Below are 12,167 nucleotides of genomic sequence, written 5' to 3'. Positions count from 1 at the left end.
ATGTGTTCCCCACCCGTTCATACATGAACCAAATCAACTTTAATCATAAGATTTAACCGTACACCCTTTAACAATGAATACAACTTATTAGAAATTAGAGTATTCTCTCCTGAATGATTAACCCAAAGATAAAATCAAAATTGCGATTATAAAATAATACCATAGAGGGGCGCCTGGGTGGCTCAGTCAGTTGAGCTCCCAACTCTTGGTGTCGGCTGAGGTCATGATCTTGGGGTCCTGGGATCGAGCCCCAAGTCGGGCTCTAAGCTCAGCAGGGAGTCTGCTTGAGGATTCTCTCTCTCCCTTCCCTCAATCCCCCACCCCACCCCTGGCACACACGCACGTGCACGCACACACTCTCTCTCTCAAAATAAATAAATCTTTAAACAATAAATAAAATAAAATAAAATAAAATAAAATAAAATAAAATAAAATAAAATAAAATAAAATAAAATAAAATAAAATCATGGAGAAAAATACTCATCAATGCTTCAAGGGACATGATCAAAGCTATAATCGGATGAAAACACAGAACTGAATGTCTTACTAAACAAGAATACAGGGTGCCTGGGTGGCTCGGTTGGTGCAACGTCTGCCTTTGGCTCAGCTCCTGAGCCTCGAGTCCCGGGACCGAGCCCCACGTCAGGCTCCCTGCTCAGCGGGGAGTCTGCTTCTCCCTCTGCTCCTCACCCCATTCATGTTCTCTCTCTCCCTCTCTCTCTCTCAAATGAATCTTTAAAAAAATAAACAAGAATACAGATAAATGAACTCATGCAAATCACATCAGGAAGGTAGAAAATTTGTTTTGAAAAGAAAAAGGTGGAAGAAAAATTAACACAGACGAATTTTAAAATAAATGAATGAGAATAGATGAACGGATGGCTAAGTAACAGTAAATACCATAAAATGTTAAATGTAAAATCTAAGTGTTGGGTACATGCGTGTTCTCCATATAGTTTTTCATGTTTACAATTTTTCGTAATAAAAAAATCTTTGGAAAATGTGTTTCTGTCATTCACTACACGGCTTTCTAGTATGGGGAGGATTTTACAATTAGACTGATGGTGGCATTAATGAGTGTCATGTTTGAGTCTGTTCATGAAGTGTGGGCTCACTGGGAAGACCCACACAGCTCCCCGTGACACCATGTTCCAAATGGCCCATGTATCAGTCACAGTCGTGGTGAGGAGCAGGACCAGGAAGGACACAAGAACCATAAGTGGACTTTAATATAACCACAGACAAAAGTCACTGACTTAATATTTGGAACATACAAAACAATTCTTATAACAATAAAAAGACAAAGAATCTGATTTCAAAATTGGCAGAGGATCTGAAGACACGTTTCCAGAGAAGACCTGCGAATGTCCGACACGCACGTGGAAATGAAAAGGGGCTCCCACCATGGGATGATTCATGGGATGATTCGGACTGAAGCCATGAGACACCACTTCACTCCCTCGAGAACGGCTCAAATCGAAAAATCAGAAACCAAGTGCTCGTGAGGACGCGGGACGCTGGAAGCCGCAGACACCGCGGAAGAAACATACGATGGTGCACCGTTCTTCAAGAAGGTAAACGCAGAGCTCCTGCGTGAGCAGCAGTTCCGTCCCCAAATACCCAAGAGACACGGACACACATCCACAAAATCTCATACACTCGTGACCCCAGCAGCACCGTCCGTGACAGCCAGAGAGGGCACGCACCCCGAATCCCCTCGGCTTGGGAGCACACAACGGAGACCCGCGCAGTCGTACGAGGGATAGAGCGCTGGGGCGAGCTACAACACGGGTGACGGGAGAACACGGGGCGCCGAGTGGAAGCAGCCAGACCCAGAAGGCTGCAGAGTATACGCTCCTGCTGGTACGAAATGCCCACGGTCAGCAAACCCGCAGAGACAGGAAGCAGGTCCACGGCAGTCAGGGGCCGGGGGTCGGGCCGGGGAGTGAGTGCTGATGGGGACTTTCTTTCTGGACGTGATCAAACTGTTTGGAATTGATGAGGACAACTGTACAACCTTGTGAATATATTAAAAGCCATGAAACTAATTCCATGGAACCATGGAATTAAAATAGTGAATTTTCTAATGTGAATTTTATCTCAAATTTTTTTTAAATTGGTAATAGTTTCAAATCCCATATCGTGCTTTAACCTTTGAGAAACGACTACTCGTCAAGTTTTGGTGTAGAATCAAGAGATGCGCGATGGACTTGCGGGAAGATGGCAGAGTAGGGGTTCCTGAGCCCCCCTCACCCACGGATACATGCAGGTATCATCCACATCATGTAAAAACCCAGAAAATGGCCCACAGACTAGCGGCGCGGACTCTCACAGCTCGCGGTAGAGAAGAGGCCGCGCCGACAGCGGAAGCAGCATGGCATTCTGTGACACGTCATCTCAAAAACATCCAAACCCCCCCTCTTCCACACAAAGTCGGATTTCTTCACACACTTCAATACAAGCACACTCTGGCAAATTACATGCAAAAGCAAGGAAGAGAAGCCAGCTCTTCTTCCAGGAAGCCAGATGTTAAAGAAACGCACAAAACTGTAAAATATCACTTTTTCTTCCAAAAAATAGTTATTTTTCATAAAAATATATTATTTCTATTAGCTATTAGCATGACATTAGTTTACTGAACTTTTAAGCAAATCAAATGTTGATATTTTTTAATCCTTTAAAATACACGGCAATTTTTAGAAGTGTAATGGGGACCTGAGACCAAAAGTTTGAGAACTCTTTATCTATGTAAAAGAATGATGTGCAAAAACAAAGGATAAATATTCCCTATTTTCAATCACTTTAAAAGATATCTAGGGGAGCCTGCGTGACTCAGTCAACTGAGCGTCTGACTCTTGATTTCGGCTCAGGCCATGATCTCAGGGTCATGGCGGGAGTCTGCTTGGGATTCTCTCCCTCTCTCCCTCTGACACTCCACACCCTTGCTCACGCCCATGCTCGCTCTCCCTCAAATAAATAAATCTTTTAAAAAAATAATAATGATGAAAAAACAGAAGCCATCTAACTGTTGAAAGCAGAAGCACTATGTCTGAGAGTACAGTAAAGTGAATGAGAGCAGCATCACGGAGGCCGGGAAGGGAAACGATGTTCCTGACATCACTTGTGAAATGGTATCGCTTTATCTGAAGGCCAACTGTAAAGAACTAAAGATGCATATTGCAAACCCTAAACCAGCCCCCCAAAACCTACTGGATAAAACAGAGTACTAACAAACACCCAGCCCAAAATTAGCCATAAGAGAAGAAAGAAAAGGAAAAAATGAGATAAACAGAAAGTAGGTTATCAAACCCAGGCATCTCAATAATCACATTAAATGTAATTGATCTCAACACTTCAAGGATAAGTCAGATTCTCATTTTAAAGAGAAAAACAAGAGAGGGGTGCCTGGTTGGCTCAGTGGTGGAATCTGAGACCTTTGATCTTGGGGGATTGTGTGTTCGAGCCCCACATTGGGTGTAGAGATTCCTGAAACTAAAATCTTTAAAAAAAAGTAAAAAGAAAAGAAAGACAACAAGAGAGTAAAAAAGCAAAAATAAGAGAAAGGGAAAGGATACAGCCTAGGTACATTAGTGGTTAGAAAGCTGGAGCAGCTGTGCTACAGGAAATGAAGGAGCCCCTGGGGACAAGGACTAGCGCCTGTGAGAGACAAATTTTCATGATGACAAAAGGGTTATTAATGCATCCAGAAGATATAAAACTCCTAGAAATTGTAGATGTAACAGCAGACTGCAAACACCAACACAGGAGAGTAAAACCGATGGCGGACGCTGGAGACCTCAAGTCCCATCAGCGTGGCTGCAGGACAGGGCACCCACAGCCAGTTCACGCCCACACGCAGAGCACCCTGCCCAGCCCCGGCACAGCACGCACCGTGTTCAGGTGCACACGGGACACCCTACAAAGCCATGCAGTGGACTGCAGAACAAATCTCAATAGTCCGAGGGCTGAAATCAAGGACTATACTATCTGAGCACAACAGAATTAGAAACCAAAGCACTCAAAGAGATCTAGAATCACCTCCCCCAGCTGGGTGGAAACTAAACTACAAACTTCTAGATAACCCATGGAAAAAGTAGGACCGTGCAGGTAAAACTGAAAATGGTGCAACCAGAAGGACGAGCACCCCAGCATGCAAACGGGGGAGGCTCCTGCTCTGAGGAGCCAGCAGCTTGAAATGAAGAAAGGGCTGAAAGAACTCACTTTCTACCTTAAACTAGAAAGGAGAGAAAATTAAATTCAAAATAAATAGAAAAAATAATTAAAAGTTAAGATAAGTTAAACAGAAAATAGAAGAAATCAGTAAAAACCTAAAGCAGGTTTTTAGAAGATTAAGAAGATTGACAAACCAGACCAAACCAAGGAAAGAAAAAAAAGTGACAGAGCAAGAAACAAGAGGAGACATCACTACAGACATACGCACATTTAAAAGATAACAATGTAATTCCATCATTTAAGTAAAATTGAGAAATTCCTTGAAAGTCACAAGTCACCAAAACTGACACAGAATTATACAAAACCTAAAACTGGGCAAAATATTTAAACATGCACCTAACCAAAGAATATATACAAATGTCTTCAGCCGTTAGGGAAATGCAAACGAAAACCACCATAAGACAGCTCTACACAGCCACTCAAATGACTCCCACTAAGAGACGGACTACGCCGAGTGCTGGCAACAGTCCGGAGCAACCGGGGCTCCCTCACTAGTGGGAGCTTCAAAGGGTGTCATCACTTTGGAAGATACTCTGGCAGTTTTTCTAAGGTTCAATACGTCCTTGTTGCTGACCCGGCAATTCTACTCCTACATATGCTACTCAAAGAAATGAAAACCCATCTGCATGTAGACTCGTACACAAGTGTCCCTAGCAGCTTTATTCACAGGAAGACAGACACTGGGAACAACCGTAGCGTCCATCAACAGGGGAAAAGGGGAAACGTGCTCTGTTCATAGAACGGAATTCTCCTGAGTATAAAAAGAAAACCACTGACAGATGCACTAATATGGATCAATTTCAGAATCCTTTTACTCCGTGAAAGAACCCCGGCCACAAAATGAGCACATACACACGATCCATTTTTATCAAAACCTAGAAGAGGTAAAACTAACTTCCAGTGAAGAAAGGAGATCAGTAGTCATCTGGGCTGCAGGATTAACTGCAAAGGGACACAAAGGAACTTTTTTAGAGTGATGGAAATGTTACCTTGATTGTGAATGTTAAACAGATAGCCACTTGTCAAAACTCAAAGAACTGGACCCATTTATTGCATGCTAATCGATTATACAGCAGTGAAGCTGGGTTTTGTTTGTTTGTCGGGTGCGACTGGGTGGCTCAGTCGTTAGGCGTCTGCCTTCGGCTCAGGGCGTGATCCCGGCGTTCTGGGATCAAGCCCCACGTCAGGCTCCTCCACTGGAAGCCTGCTTCTTCCTCTCCCACTCCCCCTGCTTGTGGTCCCTCTCTAGCTAGCTCGCTCTCTCTCTCTCTCTGTCAAATAAATAAATAAAATCTTAAAAAAAAAAAAAAAAGACTAAGCAACCAGCTAGGCATCAAAAAAAATGTCAAAAGCCACAGCAAGATGGGTCCTGGTAAAACTCCAGAACTCTGGGGACACAGGACAGCTCAGTCACACACAGCAGAGAATCTGGAGAACAGCTCTGTGGTGAGTCCCAATCCCAGGGAGGGCAATTCCCCACACCCCTCCAGAGTGCCTGATGATCCAGGGGAGGGAAAGGGGCTTGTTCAGGAGCTGGGAAACGCTGGCAAGGCTGCAGCCTTTCTGAGCATGCTGCCATGTCCAGACATGCTCCCAGCACAGAGGCTCCGGCTGAGAGCGAGGCAGGTGCGAGCTGACAGACAGGCAAGAGCCAATGTAGCAACCACTGAGCCACCTGGACTGGGCAGGACAGTCCCTAGAAGTGATGCAACACAGAAAAAAAACTCACACAGGTCGCCTGACAGGCCTGTGACTTCAGAGTGGCTGAAAGGGCTGACAGCATCCAGACACAGAGTCAAACACGGAAAGGAAGTGAACCCACAGAAATACCTTCCCAAATGAAAACAGGCCAGCGTGGCAGTGAGAAAAGCTTAAATCTGTACTCAAGTGTAGTCACCCAGCAGGAGTCTTGGGAACACTATCTACAACCACAGCTTCAAAGAAGATTCAGATATCTTATGAGGCATCGAAGATCGATGCAGGACAGAAAACTTTCCTACGTGAACTCTCAAGAGCCCAAAACTTATTAAACATGCAGCAGTTTTCAGTGGGGAGAAAACCCACCTGCAAAATGAAGGTGGGAAGGCTTTCAGGCCCAGCTGTGAGCCGTCAGGCGTCAGAGGACCCACAGCCACTGGAGTCCACGTAGGAAAGGCTTTGGGGAGCTCACACCTCATCACAGTTCAGGGAAAAACCCTCTGAGTGCAGAGAGCATGGGGGCACATCTCACCCTGCCTCAGAACTCACACCTGAGAGGAGCCTCACAAGCAGTGAGTGCCAGAAATCTGCTGAGTGAGCACACCCCTTATTTGCCACCTGCAAATCCACGCTGGAGAGAAACTGCATGAAAGCAGTGAGTGTGGGGGGAGCCCTTGGCCAGAGGTCACCGCTCAGTCAACATCAAAGCACACATGAGGGAAAACCTATCAATGTAAGAAACTTGTGTTCATAGGGAAATGCTAAAGAACTAGCAAAACACGGAAAAAACATTCAATAAAAATGTAACTATTGGGCAAGGACCAAAAAAGGTCACGAAAAACTGAAGCAAGTATTAACTCCAGGAAAACCAAAGTGTGGCATGAGAAAAGGGTTGCGAGCTGTGAAAATGTTGTTCCTTGCCATAGTAATGTCACATCTGACCACAGATCCAACCACAGCAGGCCATGTGACCACAGGAGGCCTGCAGGGACCTGAGGGGAAGGTCACATGAGCTAATAGCAAATTAGAAGGCAACGCCTACCAGAGGCAGAGGCAGTGCCAGAAACAGAGTGCATTTCTTTACGATACCAGACAGCACATATGCACAGAGAAAAGTGATGCCGCTGGACCACATGAAGATCACCTTCCACACACCAGCCAGGGTCCAAGGTCAACCAAGGCAGCAATGACCACATGAAGATCACCTTCCACACACCAGCCAGGGTCCAAGGTCAACCAAGGCAGCAATGACCACATGAAGATCACCTTCCACACACCAGCCAGGGTCCAAGGTCAACCAAGGCAGCAATAACCTGGAAAACCACGCCTAAGACTATGGCACGTGGAGAACACCCTTAATATACGAGAAACGTGATCGGGCAGGGGAGAAAAGGAATACACCCCACCCCCAAAGAAACATGATCAAAGATAACAAACAAGGGGCGCCTGGGTGGCACAGCGGTTAATCGTCTGCCTTTGGCTCAGGGCGTGATCCCGGCGTTATGGGATCGAGTCCCACATCAGGCTCCTCCGCTATGAGCCTGCTTCTTCCTCTCCCACTCCCCCTGCTTGTGTTCCCTCTCTCGCTGGCTGTCTCTCTCTGTCGAATAAATAAATAAAATCTTAAAAAAAAAAAAAAAAAAAAAAGATAACAAACAAGCACTTTACAAAAAAAAAAAAAAAGGAAATAACCAAACATATACTCTATTTTTAAACTCCGATTTGACCAATGAATGGAAAAATAAAAGTAAAAGGAGACACGATGTTTCACCTTTAAAACGGCAAGCTTTCTTTAGTAGTATCTAATTTATGGGAAGTCACGGGATAAGACACCTCCACAGACTCACAGTATGAAAAACAGTACAATCATAAGGTCAGAAATTTGGCAAAAACCAGTCTAAAGCCTTTAAAAATGAACCTCGGCTACACGGCAACCACTGCCCACCGGTTGTGTGTGGGAGGAACATGGCCGCCTATGGAGCCGGCACCTGGAGACAACAGCAGGTGGGCAGCACAGCCGGCCCGAGACCCCATCCCCAGCCTGCCAGAGGCAAGCCTCGGCTTACGGCCCAGCAGCTGGAAGCACCTAATTGTGCTTTTAAGCCTATATATCACGTCCAAATGAATAAAAATGACGAGAATTTATATGAACACACTACGTTTCCAGGTGGTAAGATTACAGGGAATTTATATTTTGTTTGTTCATCATGTTTCCTACACTTTCTGTAAGGACTACGTCATTTCGTTCATAAGGGGAAAAATTCAATAAAAGTTATTAGAGAGAAAAAAAGTTAAAACTTGCACTTGGGCAGGGATGAAAGGTGTAACGTAGGGAATATGCTCAACCCCAGGGAGGCTATGTGGTGACGGACGGTAGCTACGTTTGTGGCACCCACGGCACGATGTACAGACTTGCTGAATCACTATGTTGTACACCTAAAACTAACACGGCACCGTATGTCAAGGATCAAAAAGAAAAAGACCTGACCACAGTAAACTCATGTTGAGACTTACAGAAATATCACCCAAGAGCGCCTGCTTGAGAGTCTCTCTCTCCCTCTCCCTCTGTCCCTCACTACCTCCCTTCCTCTCTTAAAAAAAAAAAAAAGGAAAGAAAGAGTCGCCCAGGGTTCAGTTGCCTATGGAAACACGCACCAGTCCCAAACATCATTCTTTAGCCAAGTTCTTGTGGGTGCTTCCCACATGCACGGGGACAAGTAAGACATGGTGCCCCCCACCAAGACACAACCTTCTGGACAATGGCCAGCTTCCAGGTTTAAAGCAGGATCCAGAGGGGCGCCTGGGTGGCACAGCGGTTAAGCGTCTGCCTTCGGCTCAGGGCGTGATCCCGGCGTTCTGGGATCGAGCCCCACGTCAGGCTTCTCCGCTATGAGCCTGCTTCTTCCTCTCCCACTCCCCCTGCTTGTGTTCCCTCTCTCGCTGGCTGTCTCTATCTCTGTCAAATAAATAAATAAATAAATCTTTAAAAAAATAAAATAAAATAAAGCAGGATCCAGGGATTCCGGTGAACCCTGGAAAAGCCCCCTCCCTCACTGAGCAGAGATTTAAGGTCATCTGCCCCTATATTCGCTTCCCCTGACCCAATCTGGGTAGGAAACCAAGTAAACAACAGGGGTCTTAGCTAGAAGTCACAACACCACTTGACATAAGGCCTTGCTTCTCACCATGGAAGCCCTTTCAAGGGAGCCGACACACACACCATGGCCTTTGCCTTGTTCTTCGACTAATTCCATGGCCACTGATTTTGACCTTGCCTCTTATTAAATAAAGCCTCACTTTACGAATACACGTGCCAGCTATGTAGCGAAATCATTTCAAATCCGCGGCACACTAACACAACTTCACAGCGCACTGCTCCGCCTTGTTTCCTCTGCTTCCTTAGCCAAGCGTCCCTCTCTGCACACCTTTTTGCAAATAAGGATGCTTAAAAACCAAAAAGTTTTGGTGAGGTAATCCTATAAATAATCTCATGCCACTAAAAATACTCTTTCTATACATTGTATAAAAGATTACACTGTAAGCTTTTAAACTTAAAAAGAGAAAACAGCACTTAGGAAAATACCACTTTCCTTAATCTTATCAAAACACCTTGTGAAATCAAGCACTCCTTTAACGCACGGAGATGCTGAGATACAACTCCACAGAACGTGACCATTCAAAGCCTGAGCGCACCCCGCTCCCCGCACCCCGCTCACACCCTCCCTCTTCACGTCTGGGAGCAGACCTGTTGGCTCTGTCTGCGCAGCAGCAGACGCGCTGCGGGACACAGCACTTTCACTTACTGCGTCCGTAGCCCCTCCAAGGGCAGGTTCTCAGCGTGACACACGAGGAGGGTGCCTCCCTTCCTCGGGGGGGAAAGCACCTGCCACCCAAGGAGCACCCCCACCCATTCACACTGCTCAGGGAGACAACCCACAGCCCCCTGTGCCCGTCCTGGCCACGGCTCCCGGCACTCACCTTGTTCACCCAGAACACCATGGCATCCTCGAGGTCGTAGGGAAGCTCTTTCGAGGCACTGAACGTGGAGAAGCGCTTGACGCTGGCCACCACCTTCTCAATGCTGATCATCTCCACGGTGTAGGCCATCATGAGGGCGTCCACCATCGCCATGTGGGCGCTCTGGACGCAGAGACAACAGTCAGCGTGGCCCAAACCCACCTCTCCTAGCAGCTTCAACACAGAGACCCTGCTCACAAACTCTGACCCAATTCCATTGTTTCAAGGTCGATATCTGCACGTTACCCGTCCCCAGGGTCCAGCCAACTCGGCACCCTGTGGTGTGGAGGGCTCCGTGCCTCCTTTCTCGTCTCCATGGCAACCTGGAGAGCCCCAAGGGTGGCATCTCTACTTCATGGCTGAGAGAAAAGGTACAGAGGGAAGAGATGTGCCTGAGGCTGCAGGACCGGGAACAGGTCCCCGGGTACCAGTCAGGAGCCCTGAACACGAAAATCACACCACATCTTTGCACCGTCTCGTCCCAGAACCTGAGGAACATCCTCTTGACTCACAACACATCATCGCAAAGCCCACGAGTGAAAAGCCACAGAATGCGAAATGCCAGTGAACAGGCAAAACAGCAACGCGGGAGGCACCAAAACTCGCTGACCCAGAGTGGTCTAGAAAAGTCATATCAGTGGTGTGGCTTCCAGAGAAAAATGGGGAGAGGGAGAAAAAGGCACCTTTACTTCTTTACCTGGACACAAAAACACGATGTGCGTGAAACAATCTAACAGGATAGGCAACAACTACTTAGCATAACCCCTGCAAAAAATTTGCCTCCAAATGTTTTCATTAATATGCCTCAACTTAAGCTTGGCATCCACAGAGCACTGCCGATGCGGAAGAGAGCAGAGAGGAAGCGGCTCTTTTCCCCTTTCTCTGCAATCACAGGCACTGAAAGAGAGGCACAACAGCTCAGAACCTCATGGCAGACACAACCCCGGCCATCCTGTGGGACACTCATGCTCATGCCATCTGCGCCTCAAGTTTCAGGGCGACCTTGCCGCCCGCACGCCACCGAGCTGCAGAGGGACAGCTGGCAGCACGACAGGCCGGGGCGCCAGGCGGGCGCCCGTGGCCCTAGAAGCGGTCCCCGCTGGCGAGACACAGCCCCTGCCCCCGCAAACGTGCAGGAAACTCACCATCTTTATGGGCGCGTGGCTGAGGTCGGGATCCATCACAGGGGTGTCGTCGCTCTCCATCACGTAAATCCCTTTCCGGGACAGAGCCTGGATGACGGACTGGTGTCCCTGTAAGGCGGCCACCTGGTCCCCCTTCAGGATGAGGCTGCACACACGGCAGTACAGCTCGCTGGACAGCAGGAGCTTGATGACAGGCGGCTTGATGTGCTCCTGCTCATACTGGTCAGTGTAAAAGGGGTCCCTGAGGTCCTCGGGGATGTTATCTGAGCCAAGGAAGAGATCACCACGTGAGCGTGACACGTCCACTCCAACTGCTAACAGAGGACTGAGCTGCCACTGACCACGATGGGTGACTCATCACATACTCGCACATCTCCCCCGGCAGAGGCAAACAAGCTGCTTACACCACCGGGGGGGGGGGGGGGACGCGTGGGCAATGCACACCTTTCAGCAACTTCACCACCACAACCCCAAGGAGCAACCCTCCCTGACAGAGGGGAGCGGGAGGCAGGTGTGGGAGTCCAAAGTGGGTAGTGGAGCCAAGGCAACCAAGACTCAGTCAGGCTAGGGGAGCAGGGCATCTGGTCACACCACGGGGGCCACAAGCAGCACCCAGGGCCACCCAGCACCTGGCCGCCCTGCAGGACGGCATGCAGCACACCCAACATAAGTGCTGGGGAGGGAGTCAAGTGCATCTTTTTTCTGACGTCCAGCTGGAGAGGACAGCAAGGCCGAACACCGGGGTCTTTAGAGAACGCCAGGCCTGCAGCCACCGTGGCAAAGCCAGAGCAGCGGCACCAGGCCTCCACCTGACTTCGGACCAGGAAGCATCAGTGCCACGCGAGCCGTGTCAATCAAGCATCACCACAGTTCCATCAAATCGAGACTTTTGTCCCCGCGTTACAGACGGGGAAGCAGAGGCACAGAGAGTACACCATGTGCTCAAGGTCACCAGCGGCAGAACCCAACCGTGCACGCACCCGATTCAGGGTCTACACCACCTCCCACACAAATACTCCCACCATCTGTGTACACTGGGGACACTCACTTTCTAAATGGCTGGCATGGCTTCCC

At 48.0% G+C, this 12,167-nt stretch overlaps 1 protein-coding gene across 5 annotated transcripts in view; it reads right to left on the bottom strand.

The window, feature by feature from the left end:
- CAMSAP1 (calmodulin regulated spectrin associated protein 1) overlaps positions 1–12,167 on the bottom strand; it is a 59,909-nt gene that overhangs the window by 26,922 nt on the left and 20,820 nt on the right. For all 5 annotated transcript variants that reach the window (XM_087869202.1, XM_087869203.1, XM_087869205.1 and 2 more), the window contains exons 3-4: positions 11,094–11,356; positions 9,910–10,071 (exon numbers count right to left, since the gene is read on the bottom strand). In XM_087869202.1, the coding sequence (XP_087725328.1) occupies positions 9,910–10,071; positions 11,094–11,356 (425 nt within the window). The remainder of the gene's footprint in view (positions 1–9,909; positions 10,072–11,093; positions 11,357–12,167) is intronic.

Source organism: Ursus americanus, chromosome 18, assembly GCF_024610735.1.
Source record: "Ursus americanus isolate L20-20 chromosome 18, mUrsAme1.1.p, whole genome shotgun sequence".
NCBI lineage: Eukaryota > Metazoa > Chordata > Mammalia > Carnivora > Ursidae > Ursus > Ursus americanus.
The sequence above is the reverse complement of the archived record's forward strand: the minus strand, read 5'-3'. Positions and strand labels throughout refer to the sequence as shown.